Below are 15,542 nucleotides of genomic sequence, written 5' to 3'. Positions count from 1 at the left end.
CAAAGTGGACTAAATGGGAGACATGAACCAACGTCCTCTGGACAGACGAGACAAACATGGAGCTTTATGCTCATAGATGGAAAAAAAGATTGAATCTCATGCAAGAACTGTTCCTGCAAACAAATTAATTCTTAGATCATTTGTAGGAAGAACATGGAGGGCAGGAGAACATGGAGGCAGGAGAACATGGGGGGGGGGAGGAGAACATGGAGGGCAGGAGAACATGGGGGGCAGGAGAACATGGGGGGCAGGAGAACATGGGGGGGCAGGAGAACATGGAGGCAGGAGAACATGGAGGGCAGGAGAACATGGGGGGGCAGGAGAACATGGAGGGCAGGAGAACATGGAGGGCAGGAGAACATGGAGGGGCAGGAGAACATGGGGGGGCAGGAGAACATGGAGGCAGGAGAACATGGAGGCAGGAGAACATGGGGGGGCAGGAGAACATGGGGGGGCAGGAGAACATGGAGGCAGGAGAACATGGGGGGGCAGGAGAACATGGGGAGGCAGGAGAACATGGGGGGGCAGGAGAACATGGAGGGCAGGAGAACATGGGGGGGCAGGAGAACATGGAGGCAGGAGAACATGGGGGGGCAGGAGAACATGGGGGGGCAGGAGAACATGGAGGCAGGAGAACATGGGGGGGCAGGAGAACATGGAGGCAGGAGAACATGGAGGCAGGAGAACATGGGGGGTCAGGAGAACATGGAGGCAGGGGAACATGGAGGCAGGAGAACATGGGGGGGCAGGAGAACATGGAGGGCAGGAGAACATGGAGGCAGGAGAACATGGAGGCAATAGAACATGGAGGGCAGGAGAACATGGAGGGCAGGAGAACAAGGGGGGGCAGGAGAACATGGAGGCAGGAGAACATGGGGGGCAGGAGAACATGGGGGGCAGGAGAACATGGAGGGGCAGGAGAACATGGGGGGGCAGGAGAACATGGAGGCAGGAGAACATGGAGGCAGGAGAACATGGGGGGGCAGGAGAACATGGGGGGGCAGGAGAACATGGGGAGGCAGGAGAACATGGGGGGGCAGGAGAACATGGAGGGCAGGAGAACATGGGGGGGCAGGAGAACATGGAGGCAGGAGAACATGGGGGGGCAGGAGAACATGGGGGGGCAGGAGAACATGGAGGCAGGAGAACATGGGGGGGCAGGAGAACATGGAGGCAGGAGAACATGGAGGCAGGAGAACATGGAGGCAGGAGAACATGGAGGCAGGAGAACATGGAGGCAGGAGAACATGGGGGGGCAGGAGAACATGGAGGCAGGAGAACATGGAGGCAGGAGAACATGGGGGGTCAGGAGAACATGGAGGCAGGGGAACATGGAGGCAGGAGAACATGGAGGGCAGGGGAACATGGAGGGCAGGAGAACAAGGGGGGGCAGGAGAACATGGAGGCAGGAGAACATGGAGGGCAGGAGAACATGGGGGGGCAGGAGAACATGGGGGGCAGGAGAACATGGAGGCAGGAGAACATGGAGGCAGGAGAACATGGGGGGCAGGAGAACATGGGGGGCAGGAGAACATGGAGGCAGGAGAACATGGAGGCAGGAGAACATGGGGGCAGGAGAACATGGAGGCAGGAGAACATGGAGGCAGGAGAACATGGGGGGCAGGAGAACATGGGGGGCAGGAGAACATGGAGGCAGGAGAACATGGAGGCAGGAGAACATGGAGGGCAGGAGAACATGGAGGGCAGGAGAACAAGGGGGGGCAGGAGAACATGGAGGCAGGAGAACATGGAGGGCAGGAGAACATGGGGGGCAGGAGAACATGGAGGCAGGAGAACATGGAGGCAGGAGAACATGGAGGCAGGAGAACATGGAGGGGCAGGAGAACATGGGGGGGCAGGAGAACATGGGGGGGCAGGAGAACATGGAGGCAGGAGAACATGGGGGGGCAGGAGAACATGGGGGGGCAGGAGAACATGGGGAGGCAGGAGAACATGGGGGGGCAGGAGAACATGGAGGGCAGGAGAACATGGGGGGGCAGGAGAACATGGAGGCAGGAGAACATGGGGGGGCAGGAGAACATGGGGGGGCAGGAGAACATGGAGGCAGGAGAACATGGGGGGGCAGGAGAACATGGAGGCAGGAGAACATGGAGGCAGGAGAACATGGAGGCAGGAGAACATGGGGGGGCAGGAGAACATGGAGGCAGGAGAACATGGAGGCAGGAGAACATGGGGGGTCAGGAGAACATGGAGGCAGGGGAACATGGAGGCAGGAGAACATGGGGGGGCAGGAGAACATGGAGGGCAGGAGAACATGGAGGGCAGGAGAACATGGAGGGCAGGAGAACAAGGGGGGGCAGGAGAACATGGAGGCAGGAGAACATGGAGGGCAGGAGAACATGGGGGGGCAGGAGAACATGGGGAGGCAGGAGAACATGGGGGGCAGGAGAACATGGAGGCAGGAGAACATGGAGGCAGGAGAACATGGGGGGCAGGAGAACATGGGGGGCAGGAGAACATGGAGGCAGGAGAACATGGAGGCAGGAGAACATGGGGGCAGGAGAACATGGAGGCAGGAGAACATGGAGGCAGGAGAACATGGGGGGCAGGAGAACATGGAGGCAGGAGAACATGGAGGCAGGAGAACATGGAGGCAGGAGAACATGGAGGCAGGAGAACATGGAGGGCAGGAGAACATGGGGGGGCAGGAGAACATGGGGGGCAGGAGAACATGGGGACAGGAGAACATGGGGGGCAGGAGAACATGGGGACAGGAGAACATGGGGGGCAGGAGAACATGAAGGCAGGAGAACATGGGGGGCAGGAGAACATGGAGGCAGGAGAACATGGAGGCAGGAGAACATGGGGACAGGAGAACATGGAGGCAGGAGAACATGGGGACAGGAGAACATGGGGGGCAGGAGAACATGGAGACAGGAGAACATGGAGGCAGGAGAACATGGAGGCAGAAGAACATGGGGACAGGAGAACATGGGGGGCAGGAGAACATGGAGACAGGAGAACATGGGGGCAGGAGAACATGGGGGCAGGAGAACATGGGGACAGGAGAACATGGAGGCAGGAGAACATGGGGACAGGAGAACATGGAGGCAGGAGAACATGGGGACAGGAGAACATGGAGGCAGGAGAACATGGGGACAGGAGAACATGGGGACAGGAGAACATGGGGACAGGAGAACATGGAGGCAGGAGAACATGGGGACAGGAGAACATGGAGGCAGGAGAACATGGAGGCAGGAGAACATGGAGGCAGAAGAACATGGGGACAGGAGAACATGGGGACAGGAGAACATGGGGGGCAGGAGAACATGGAGACAGGAGAACATGGGGGCAGGAGAACATGGGGGCAGGAGAACATGGAGGCAGGAGAACATGGGGACAGGAGAACATGGAGGCAGGAGAACATGGGGACAGGAGAACATGGAGGCAGGAGAACATGGGGACAGGAGAACATGGAGGCAGGAGAACATGGGGACAGGAGAACATGGGGACAGGAGAACATGGGGACAGGAGAACATGGAGGCAGGAGAACATGGAGGCAGGAGAACATGGGGACAGGAGAACATGGAGGCAGGAGAACATGGGGGGCGGGAGAACATGCAGGGAGGAGAACATGGAGGGAGGTCCTGTGTTGCTACCAGCAGGGGGACACAGTGAGCTGCCGTCAGAGTCTAATTTTAAAGAGGAGGAGGAGGAGGAGTCATCATCTGCTGCATGATTTATTTCTGTTCTTGGTTCTGAGGCCAAACTGCTCCGCAGCTGACCAGTGGTTTCTCTGCGCATGCGCGCTGCAGGAAGCAGCCTATCAGTGAAGCGCTCAGACCCCGCCCGCCCGGTGCGCTGGTGGAGAAATCACAGCAGCCATGTTGGCTGGTGGCTGTTAGTGTTCTGACATCATGATGATGATGATGATGATGATGATGATGATGATGAAGGCAGCCTGATCTTGTCCAGAAACTATCAGCGGCTGTTTGATCTCCCGAATCTCGCGGTACTTTGGAAAGCGGCACGAGCGCGCTTTATGGTGCTCGTACTCGTCATCGTGTGCTCGTTCCCTCCAGCGCGCGCTCCCGCCGACCGACTTGTCTCTGTACAAATTCGGGCTGCGGTTCCACGCGCTCCTTTCTCTCTAAAGTTGCTCCAGTTTCCGGAGCTGAAAGGAGGAGGAGGAGGAGGAGGAGGAGTCATCAGCGGAGATCTTCCTCCTGAGAAACCAGGAGCAGCTGGAGCGACTGTTGCTGCAAGGATGAGGAGCGGCTGGATTCTGCTGATCCTGGTTCTGAGCTGCGGAGCCACGGTGAGTGGGTGGGGTGTCTGACCTCCTCCTCCTCCTCCTGGAGCTGCTCTCTGCTCCTGCTGTGGAACCTGCTGTGATGCAGGTGGACCCAGGTGGACCTGGGGAGGTCCTGGGTTCTGCCAGCTACCCTGTGGTTCTGGTGGTTCTGGTTGTGGTGGTTTTAGAGGAGCTGCAGCAGATCAGACTCAGGTGTAGATGAAGCCTGATGGTCCAGAACTGATCCAGAAGAGACCTCCTTGCTGCTGAGTCTTTAGAGGTTCTGGATGAGAGGAGCTCAGATGGTTTGTGGTTCTGGGTTCCCTGATCTCCATCCCTAGAAGGGTTAGGGAACCTGAAGTCACCATGAGTCCATGGAGCGGACCTTCTTCCAGGTTCTGACCCAGATCGTCTTCAGCAGTGGGATTATTTTCTGTTCAATATTCTGGTACTGGAGACTTTTAAAGAATCCCACAGGATTGGATTAGATTATGGTCTTTGGATAGATCCTGGATTTAACCTGGATAGATCCAGTTAAATTAGATCAGTAATGTTAATAATAAAAATTTGACTTTATTGATCTCACACTGGAGGAATTCCCTCTCTACATTTAAGCCCTCCCCTGGGGGAGCAGTGGGCTGCCATTGTGCGGTGCTCAGGGAGCAGGGTGGAGTTAAAGGTCTGGCTCAGGGACCCAGTGGCAGTCTGTGGAGATGAACCGGGTACTAGTAACCCTCTCAGAGCAGAGAGCACTGCTCTGACCACGGGGGCCAACACTCCCCATCAATCCATTAGATCTAGTTAGGTTAGATCCAGTTAGGTTAGATCCAGTTAGGTTAGATCCAGTTAGATTAGATCCAGTTAGATTAGATCCAGTTAGGTTAGATCCAGTTAGATTAGATCCAGTTAGGTTAGATCCAGTTAGGGTAGATCCAGTTAGATTAGATCCAGTTAGGTTAGATCCAGTTAGATTAGATCCAGTTAGGTTAGATCCAGTTAGATTAGATCCAGTTAGATTAGATCCAGTTAGGTTAGATCCAGTTAGATTAGATCCAGTTAGGTTAGATCCAGTTAGATTAGATCCAGTTAGGCTAGATCCAGTTAGGTTAGATCCAGTTAGATTAGATCCAGTTAGGTTAGATCCAGTTAGATTAGATCCAGTTAGGTTAGATCCAGTTAGATTAGATCCAGTTAGGTTAGATCCAGTTAGGTTAGATCCAGTTAGATTAGATCCAGTTAGGTTAGATCCAGTTAGATTAGATCCAGTTAGATTAGATCCAGTTAGGTTAGATCCAGTTAGATTAGATCCAGTTAGATTAGATCCAGTTAGGTTAGATCCAGTTATATTAGATCCAGTTAGATTAGATCCAGTTAGATTAGATCCAGTTAGATTAGATCCAGTTAGGTTAGATCCAGTTAAGTTAGATCCAGTTAGGTTAGATCCAGTTAGATTAGATCTAGTTAGATTAGATCCGGTTAGGTTAGATCTAGTTAGGTTAGATCCAGTTAGGTTAGATCCAGTTAGATTAGATCCAGTTAGATTAGATCTAGTTAGATTAGATCCGGTTAGGTTAGATCCAGTTAGGTTAGATCCAGTTAGATTAGATCCAGTTAGGTTAGATCCAGTTAGGTTAGATCCAGTTAGGTTAGATCCAGTTAGATTAGATCCAGTTAGGTTAGATCCAGTTAGATTAGATCCAGTTAGATTAGATCCAGTTAGATTAGGTCCAGTTAGATTAGATCTAGTTAGATTAGATCCGGTTAGGTTAGATCCAGTTAGGTTAGATCCAGTTAGATTAGATCCAGTTAGGTTAGATCCAGTTAGATTAGGTCAGATTAGATTAGATGCAGTTAGACTAGATCCAGTTAGATTAGATCCAGTTAGGTTAGATCCAGTTAGATTAGGTCAGATTAGATTAGATGCAGTTAGACTAGATCCAGTTAGGTTAGATCCAGTTAGGTTAGATCCAGTTAGGTTAGATCCAGTTAGGTTAGATCCAGTTAGATTAGATCCAGTTAGGTTAGATCCAGTTAGACTAGATCCAGTTAGATTAGATCCAGTTAGGTTAGATCCAGTTAGATTAGGTCAGATTAGATTAGATGCAGTTAGACTAGATCCAGTTAGGTTAGATCCAGTTAGGTTAGATGCAGTTAGACTAGATCCAGTTAGGTTAGATCCAGTTAGATTAGATCCAGTTAGATTAGGTTAGATCCAGTTTGATTAGATTAGGTCAGATTAGGGTTGCTCTGATGGTGGCAGCTGTTTTCTATAGTTCTGTTAGTTACGTTTCATGTTGTTCAACTTCTAGTTTCTGAACTCATTGGTTTCTATTCCTGCATTCTTTTCAACATCTGGTCTAACAATGGGACGGACGGACGGAGCGGACCGCCGCAGACCGCCGCAGACCGAGGAGGAAGAGGCGATGGAGACCAGAGTTTAGCGGACTCACTGATCAAGTCCTGATCAAACTAGATTTTGGATCAAAAACCCTTTTCCTTTTTACATTTGAATAATTTTCTTTCTCTGAACTGAAACTCACCAAACAGCTCCATGGCATGTTGGGGGCGGGGCTAAATGGTGATGGGACCATGTGACCTTCTCCCACCTTTATCCACAGAAGAGAGAAACTCTGAGATGGAGCAGAGAGCTGAACACAGAGGAAGAGTCATGATGAAGAGCAGAGCTTATTCCATCTGAAGGATGAGGTCACAGCAACATGTGGGGGAGGGGATCCAGACAGCTCGCTGAGGACAGGCTGCATGTAAAGCAGTGGGCCCCTCAGGGAGGCGCTGAGGTGGCTTTGGACCAGAACCAGCAGCTTCTCATTGATATTCACACTGAGGCCCGACTGAAGGCTGCAGCCGGAGGCCCGGGTCCCAGCAAGGGGTTCTGGACCCAACCAGACCAAACAGAACTCTCTTCATCATCAGCTGAAGTTGGTCCAGACCCGACCCGACAGCTTTGTCTGAAGAACAGGTCCAAAAATGTTCTACAGAACCAGTTCTGTATGATGCAGGACAGCGAGCCGGTTCTGGACCGGTTCTGTAGGATGGAGGGTGGCCAGCTGGTTCTGGTCCGGTTCTGTAGAATGGAGGGCGGCCAGCTGGTTCTGGACCGGTTCTGTAGGATGGAGGTCGGCCAGCTGGTTCTGGACCGGTTCTGTAGAATGGAGGACGGCGAGCTGGTGCTGGACCGGTTCTGTAGGATGGAGGACGGCGAGCTGTTTCTGGACCGGTTCTGTAGGATGGAGGGCGGCGAGCTGGTTCTGGACCGGTTCTGTAGGATGGAGGGCGGCCAGCTGGTTCTGGACCGGTTCTGTAGGATGGAGGACGGCCAGCTGGTTCTGGACCGGTTCTGTAGGATGGAGGACGGCCAGCTGGTTCTGGACCGGTTCTGTAGAATGGAGGACGGCCAGCTGGTTCTGGACCGGTTCTGTAGAATGGAGGGCGGCGAGCTGGTTCTGGACCGGTTCTGTAGGATGGAGGACGGCCAGCTGGTTCTGGACCGGTTCTGTAGGATGGAGGGCAGCGAGCTGGTTCTGGACCGGTTCTGTAGGATGGAGGGCCGCCAGCTGGTTCTGGACCGGTTCTGTGGGATGGAGGGCGGCCAGCTGGTTCTGGACCGGTTCTGTAGAATGGAGGGCCGCCAGCTGGTTCTGGACCGGTTCTGTAGAATGGAGGGCGGCCAGCTGGTTCTGGACCGGTTCTGTAGGATGGAGGGCGGCCAGCTGGTTCTGGACCGGTTCTGTAGAATGGAGGGCCGCCAGCTGGTTCTGGACCGGTTCTGTAGGATGGAGGGCGGCCAGCTGGTTCTGGACGGTTCTGTAGGATGGAGGACGGCGAGCTGGTTCTGGACCGGTTCTGTAGGATGGAGGACGGCCAGCTGGTTCTGGACCGGTTCTGTAGGATGGAGGACGGCCAGCTGGTTCTGGACCGGTTCTGTAGAATGGAGGGCGGCGAGCTGGTTCTGGACCGGTTCTGTAGAATGGAGGACACTCAGCTGGTTCTGGACCGGTTCTGTAAAATGGAGGACGGCGAGCTGGTTCTGGACGGTTCTGTAAAATGGAGGACGGCCAGCTGGTTCTGGACTGGTTCTGTAAAATGGAGGACGGCCAGCTGGTTCTGGACCGGTTCTGTAGAATGGAGGACGGCCAGCTGGTTCTGGACGGTTCTGTAAAATGGAGGACGGCGAGCTGGTTCTGGACCGGTTCTGTAGAATGGAGGACGGCCAGCTCGTTCTGGACCGGTTCTGTAGGATGGAGGGCGGCGAGCTGGTTCTGGACCGGTTCTGTAGAATGGAGGACGGCCAGCTGGTTCTGGACCGGTTCTGTAGGATGGAGGGCGGCCAGCTGGTTCTGGACCGGTTCTGTAGGATGGAGGACGGCCAGCTGGTTCTGGACCGGTTCTGTAGGATGGAGCACGGCCAGCTGGTTCTGGACCGGTTCTGTAGAATGGAGGACGGCCAGCTGGTTCTGGACCGGTTCTGTAGAATGGAGGGCAGCGAGCTGGTTCTGGACCGGTTCTGTAGGATGGAGGACGGCCAGCTGGTTCTGGACCGGTTCTGTAGGATGGAGCACGGCGAGCTGGTTCTGGACCGGTTCTGTAGGATGGAGGACGGCCAGCTGGTTCTGGACCGGTTCTGTAGGATGGAGGGCAGCGAGCTGGTTCTGGACCGGTTCTGTAGGATGGAGGGCCGCCAGCTGGTTCTGGACCGGTTCTGTAGGATGGAGGGCGGCCAGCTGGTTCTGGACCGGTTCTGTAGAATGGAGGGCGGCCAGCTGGTTCTGGACCGGTTCTGTAGAATGGAGGGCCGCCAGCTGGTTCTGGACCGGTTCTGTAGGATGGAGGACGGCGAGCTGGTTCTGGACCGGTTCTGTAGGATGGAGGACGGCCAGCTGGTTCTGGACCGGTTCTGTAGGATGGAGGACGGCCAGCTGGTTCTGGACCGGTTCTGTAGAATGGAGGGCGGCGAGCTGGTTCTGGACCGGTTCTGTAGAATGGAGGACGGCCAGCTGGTTCTGGACGGTTCTGTAAAATGGAGGACGGCCAGCTGGTTCTGGACTGGTTCTGTAAAATGGAGGACGGCCAGCTGGTTCTGGACCGGTTCTGTAGAATGGAGGACGGCCAGCTGGTTCTGGACCGGTTCTGTAGGATGGAGGACGGCGAGCTGGTTCTGGACCGGTTCTGTAGAATGGAGGGCGGCCAGCTGGTTCTGGACCGGTTCTGTAGGATGGAGGACGGCGAGCTGGTTCTGGACCGGTTCTGTAGGATGGAGGACGGCCAGCTGGTTCTGGACCGGTTCTGTAGGATGGAGGACGGCCAGCTGGTTCTGGACCGGTTCTGTAGGATGGAGGACGGCCAGCTGGTTCTGGACCGGTTCTGTAGAATGGAGGGCGGCCAGCTGGTTCTGGACCGGTTCTGTAGGATGGAGGGCCGCCAGCTGGTTCTGGACCGGTTCTGTAGGATGGAGGACGGCCAGCTGGTTCTGGACCGGTTCTGTAGGATGGAGGACCGCCAGCTGGTTCTGGACCGGTTCTGTAGGATGGAGGACGGCCAGCTGGTTCTGGACCGGTTCTGTAGGATGGAGGGCCGCCAGCTGGTTCTGGACCGGTTCTGTAGGATGGAGGACGGCCAGCTGGTTCTGGACCGGTTCTGTAGGATGGAGGGCGGCGAGCTGGTTCTGGACGGTTCTGTAGGATGGAGGACGGCCAGCTGGTTCTGGACCGGTTCTGGTAACTCTGAGCCATATTCAGGTTCTGCTGCCTGAAGGTTTTCACAACAAGCAGCAGCTCCTGGGTCCGATTGGACCGTGCGACCCGGAGTGACCCACAGGGATTAGTTCTGGTAATGGGATCAGAGATCGCCACCTGCTGCCTCAGCGCCCTTCCTCCTCCTCCTCCTCCTCCTCCTCCTCCTCCTCCTCCTCCTCCTCCTCCTCCTCCTCCTCCTCCAACCAGATTTATTCTGGACTCTTAGGACTACAGCCTTCAGGAAAAGAACTACAACAATGGATCCTTGCAGCTGAGAGCAAATCAGCCGCTAGCTGATTGGTCATTTAAATCTGACTGTTTAACATCTGGATCAGTTTGATGCTGTTGGTGTCAAATAAACTGCAGCTTCAGACTTCCTGGTTCTTCCAGGAAAAGCTTTTCACCATTAGGAAGATGGACCTCAGCTCCTTCTATCAGGCGGCCAATCAGGAGCTCCTTCTTTCAGGCGGCCAATCAGGAGCTCCTTCTATCAGGCGGCCAATCAGGAGCTCCTTCTTTCAGGCGGCCAATCAGGAGCTCCTTCTTTCAGGCGGCCAATCAGGAGCTCCTTCTTTCAGGCGGCCAATCAGGAGCTACTTTCTATAGTTCTAGTGAGGACGCAGGCAGCAGCGTCTGGATCAGCTGTCTGATCTACTTTCTATAGTTCTAGTGAGGACGCAGGCAGCAGCGTCTGGATCAGCTGTCTGATCTACTTTCTATAGTTCTAGTGAGGACGCAGGCAGCAGCGTCTGGATCAGCTGTCTGATCTACTTTCTATAGTTCTAGTGAGGACGCAGGCAGCAGCGTCTGGATCAGCTGTCTGATCTACTTTCTATAGTTCTAGTGAGGACGCAGGCAGCAGCGTCTGGATCAGCTGTCTGATCTACTTTCTATAGTTCTAGTGAGGACGCAGGCAGCAGCGTCTGGATCAGCTGTCTGATCTACTTTCTATAGTTCTAGTGAGGACGCAGGCAGCAGCGTCTGGATCAGCTGTCTGATCTACTTTCTATAGTTCTAGTGAGGACGCAGGCAGCAGCGTCTGGATCAGCTGTCTGATCTACTTTCTATAGTTCTAGTGAGGACGCAGGCAGCAGCGTCTGGATCAGCTGTCTGATCTACTTTCTATAGTTCTAGTGAGGACGCAGGCAGCAGCGTCTGGATCAGCTGTCTGATCTACTTTCTATAGTTCTAGTGAGGACGCAGGCAGCAGCGTCTGGATCAGCTGTCTGATCTACTTTCTATAGTTCTAGTGAGGACGCAGGCAGCAGCGTCTGGATCAGCTGTCTGATCTACTTTCTATAGTTCTAGTGAGGACGCAGGCAGCAGCGTCTGGATCAGCTGTCTGATCTACTTTCTATAGTTCTAGTGAGGACGCAGGCAGCAGCGTCTGGATCAGCTGTCTGATCTACTTTCTATAGTTCTAGTGAGGACGCAGGCAGCAGCGTCTGGATCAGCCGTCTGATCTACTTTCTATAGTTCTAGTGAGGACGCAGGCAGCAGCGTCTGGATCAGCTGTCTGATCTACTTTCTATAGTTCTAGTGAGGACGCAGGCAGCAGCGTCTGGATCAGCTGTCTGATCTACTTTCTATAGTTCTAGTGAGGACGCAGGCAGCAGCGTCTGGATCAGCTGTCTGATCTACTTTCTATAGTTCTAGTGAGGACGCAGGCAGCAGCGTCTGGATCAGCTGTCTGATCTACTTTCTATAGTTCTAGTGAGGACGCAGGCAGCAGCGTCTGGATCAGCTGTCTGATCTACTTTCTATAGTTCTAGTGAGGACGCAGGCAGCAGCGTCTGGATCAGCTGTCTGATCTACTTTCTATAGTTCTAGTGAGGACGCAGGCAGCAGCGTCTGGATCAGCTGTCTGATCTACTTTCTATAGTTCTAGTGAGGACGCAGGCAGCAGCGTCTGGATCAGCTGTCTGATCTACTTTCTATAGTTCTAGTGAGGACGCAGGCAGCAGCGTCTGGATCAGCTGTCTGATCTACTTTCTATAGTTCTAGTGAGGACGCAGGCAGCAGCGTCTGGATCAGCTGTCTGATCTACTTTCTATAGTTCTAGTGAGGACGCAGGCAGCAGCGTCTGGATCAGCTGTCTGATCTACTTTCTATAGTTCTAGTGAGGACGCAGGCAGCAGCATCTGGATCAGCTGTCTGATCTACTTTCTATAGTTCTAGTGAGGACGCAGGCAGCAGCGTCTGGATCAGCTGTCTGATCTACTTTCTATAGTTCTAGTGAGGACGCAGGCAGCAGCATCTGGATCAGCTGTCTGATCTACTTTCTATAGTTCTAGTGAGGACGCAGGCAGCAGCATCTGGATCAGCTGTCTGATCTACTTTCTATAGTTCTAGTGAGGACGCAGGCAGCAGCGTCTGGATCAGCTGTCTGATCTACTTTCTATAGTTCTAGTGAGGTGCTAGAAGGTCCGCTGAGTTTCTGTCTCTTTGAGCCTCTGAAGGTTCAGCTCTGGGTGCAGATCTAGATCCTGGTTGCTGTTTTCTAGCTGAAGCTTGATGCTAAATTTAAAACGTTCTTCCTCTGGTAACCCTAACCCTGACTTTAGTCTGATTGAGCTGAGGAACGTAGATCTTCATGCGTGGGTTTCTTAGATGGTTTTAACGTTCTACCTTTTCCAGTCGGCGGCAGCAGCCAGCAGCTCCTCTCAGAGAGACGACTTGTTCCTGGATGATGACGGATCAGGCGGTTTCTACCCAGAAGACGATGATGACTTTAGCTCCGCCTCCGGCTCAGGTAAACACACCTTTCCTCCTTTTCTTGTTCAGTTTCTTGGTATTTTCTGGAAGGAGTTTATCCAGAATGTTTCCACAGCCTCTGCTGCACCTTTATCCACCATGTTTAGACGGTTTAGACCATTTTCCATCTGGTGGATCCCACTGGATCCAGTCTGGACTCTGCTCTGCCTTCCAGTCCTGATTGGCTGGTTGTCCTTCTGCAGGGTTCTCCTCTCTCCACAGAGGAACGCTGCAGAACCGACGGAGGTCATGGGGTTCTTTGGTTTTTCTCCAAGGCCTTTTTATCCCGATCAGTCAGTTTGGATTTCCGGCTCTCCTGCTGGTTCCAAACTTCTTCCTTTCCTGAATCATGAAGGTGTCTGGGAAGTTTTTTATCCTTCCTCAGATTAGGTTCTTTGGACCATCGTGTCTCTGAGGTCTGCAGATGTTCCTGTTCCACAGACAGCTGTCCTCATCATGTCTGCTCAGCTGAAGTTCCCTCAGTTTGAGCTGTAGAAACATCTGATGAAGGAAGGATTTGGAGCTCCATCCCAAAGGCTTTGAAGAGTCGTTAGGACGCGGTTTTCTCTTCCAGAAATGTTTCCATGTCGTCTTAATGGCTGTTCAGAGATGGATCAGATCAGTGGAAACAGCGCGGTGAAAGTTTCTCTGCTCTTTCCTCTTAGGTGGAGAAGAAGAGAAGCTGGAGGAGACGATGACGGTCAGCAGGGTTTATATCGATCCCAGAGCAGCAGAACCCACCAAGGACGCCACCAAGTTCTTCACTCCAAGCGTGGAGCCCGGCGTGGAGGGAAAGGCCGCGAAGACGGAGGTTAGAGCTTAGAACACGGTGGAACTAAACCTTCGTCTGTAGACTTGGAGACAGATGATCAGATGGAGCATCATCATCGTCATCATCGTCATCATCATCATCATCATCATCATCATCATCATCATCATCGTCGTCTCTGAGGGAAATAAATAGATCCAACTGATTTCCTCTGATTTAAACACTTGGAGCTCATGACTAAAATAAATCCTTCATTCCCCATAAAGTGGATTAATGGGTTGTTGCTCTACATGCAGACTGAGAGCCGCCTGCCTGCTTCTCATCATCTCAATTTCTTCCTCCCACAGGATCCACTTCCAGCCACAGAGGACCAGAACCAGTTGACCAGTAGCACCAGATCTCCTGGTTCTGCTCTGGAAACCGTTGAAGTTCGAACTGAAACCCTTTTCCAGAGGACGGAGGTGTTGGCAGGTTGGTGTCCGAGTTCTGACCCGTCCACACGTGAAGTCTCTGTTCATGACACCAGTTTGAACTTTGACCCATCCCTCTCAGCTGTTATTGCAGGCGGCGTGATCGGCTTCCTGTTTGCCATCTTCCTCATCCTCCTGCTGGTGTACAGAATGCGGAAGAAGGATGAAGGCAGCTACGACTTGGGAGAGAGGAAGGCTTCTGGAGCAGCCTATCAGAAAGCTCCCACCAAGGAGTTTTATGCATAAAGTCTGGTCTCTGTGACAACCTGTTGCCATGGCGACCTTCCGTCTCCTCCTGGAGAGTAAAGATGTCCGCTTCATGTTCCTCATGATGCTCCTCCTGCCGTTTGTTCTGACCCGCCAGGCCCGGTTTGGTTCTTTTATTAATGTGGATCAGAGCCTGAAGACAGAGTCTCTGTTGGTGGATCTTTGCACAGTTCTGGATGAGAGGCTGAAGGTTTTGATCCAGATGGGAAGCAGCAGAACCCATTCTCCACTGAGACCCAACCAGGTCTCAGTGAAGAAAAGGTCTCTGCTCTCCTCTGCTGGTCCTGGTAGAACCTCACATATACTTTAGTCTCTTTAGGTCTGAATCAGGTTCACTAATGAGAGAAACCTTCAAAGTGCCTTCATGTCTGTTCAGAACCAGAGACCCTCAGAGTGTTTGTTAATCCTCTCAATTGGACCATTGTCGTTGGATCCAACACTGAATAAACTTTGAGGCCTAAAATCTGCCTTTTTCTTCCACTGACTATAGTTTGAATTCAAGGTTCTGACCTCAGTAGATCCTCGCAGCTAGATGCTGAAGATGTGCTCTGGATCCTCCCTTCAACTAGTGAGCTTTGGTCCGCCGGGTCTGTGAGGGTTATGGAAACCAACCACCATCTCTGAGGCGTTTAGCATCGTCTTTGGATATGCTCCACAGTAACTGCAGCGTTGCATGGCTCTATTCAGGCATGCAGACGACCGATAACACTGATGGAAGGTGTGTTTTTCAGTGTTCAGTCCTGTTTCTCTCCTATAGCTCTGGGCTCAGCTTCTACTGGGTCTAACTGGATCTTCTCTCTTTCATTCGTTGACATAAAAACTGGACCTAACTAGACAGAGCCACCTGTCTGGTTAGGGTTTACCAATAGCGTTTCTAACATAGAAAGTTCTTTTTCTATGTCTGCTTCTGTCTCCTTGAACCCCAGTGGGCCTCAGCAGATGGCCGCTCACACTGAGCCTGGTTCTGCTGGAGGTTTCTTCCTGTTCAAAGGGAGTTTTTCCTCTCCACTGTCGCTACAAGCATGCTTAGTGTGAGGGATTGCTGAAGAGTCAATGAGTCGATGCAATCAGCTGGTTTTCATTAGATAGAAAACTTTGAACCTTTAATGTGATGGGATGATCTGGTTGATCTGGATCTGTAAAGTGACATGATGTGGATTGGAGCTATAGAAATAAAGTGAATAGAATTGAAAGCCCCGCCCCTCCAGGAACCAGTGCAGCTGAATTCTGGCTTGATCAGAATAAGTCAAATAATGAAGGATACTTTAGCCACGGTG

The 15,542-nt window shown here is 52.8% G+C and overlaps 3 protein-coding genes across 9 annotated transcripts; all 3 read left to right on the top strand.

Moving 5' to 3' along the window:
- The first annotated feature begins 3,835 nt into the window (after nt 1–3,835).
- On the top strand, nt 3,836–14,731 carry sdc2 (syndecan 2). The gene is made up of 5 exons (XM_038277945.1): nt 3,836–4,279; nt 12,643–12,757; nt 13,425–13,570; nt 13,876–13,999; nt 14,081–14,731. Exons 1-5 carry the CDS (start codon nt 4,004–4,006, stop codon nt 14,242–14,244), a joined length of 825 nt encoding a protein of 274 aa, XP_038133873.1. The 5' UTR covers nt 3,836–4,003; the 3' UTR covers nt 14,245–14,731.
- LOC119778574 lies at nt 6,448–9,105 on the top strand. Of its 7 annotated transcripts, XM_038277924.1 has the most exons (4): nt 6,448–7,760; nt 7,867–7,955; nt 8,372–8,421; nt 8,527–8,666. In XM_038277924.1, exons 1-3 carry the CDS (start codon nt 6,973–6,975, stop codon nt 8,392–8,394), a joined length of 900 nt encoding a protein of 299 aa, XP_038133852.1. In that variant the 5' UTR covers nt 6,448–6,972; the 3' UTR covers nt 8,395–8,421; nt 8,527–8,666. The 7 variants fall into 7 exon arrangements, with proteins under 7 accessions (XP_038133852.1, XP_038133861.1, XP_038133846.1 ...); XM_038277933.1 differs by lacking the exons at nt 8,372–8,421; nt 8,527–8,666 and adding an exon at nt 8,178–8,262 and having other exon boundaries at nt 6,448–7,682; nt 7,906–8,072; XM_038277918.1 differs by lacking the exons at nt 8,372–8,421; nt 8,527–8,666 and adding an exon at nt 8,178–8,259 and having other exon boundaries at nt 6,448–7,682; nt 7,867–8,072.
- LOC119778623 lies at nt 9,156–10,053 on the top strand. Its single transcript, XM_038277957.1, has 2 exons — nt 9,156–9,278; nt 9,345–10,053. Exon 2 carries the CDS (start codon nt 9,369–9,371, stop codon nt 10,020–10,022), a length of 654 nt encoding a protein of 217 aa, XP_038133885.1. The 5' UTR covers nt 9,156–9,278; nt 9,345–9,368; the 3' UTR covers nt 10,023–10,053.
- Nucleotides 14,732–15,542: the final 811 nt, after the last annotated feature.

Source organism: Cyprinodon tularosa, unplaced genomic scaffold, assembly GCF_016077235.1.
Source record: "Cyprinodon tularosa strain WSP-4 unplaced genomic scaffold, ASM1607723v1 ctg1011, whole genome shotgun sequence".
Taxonomy (NCBI): domain Eukaryota; kingdom Metazoa; phylum Chordata; class Actinopteri; order Cyprinodontiformes; family Cyprinodontidae; genus Cyprinodon; species Cyprinodon tularosa.
This window is presented reverse-complemented; position numbering and strand designations above follow the sequence as displayed.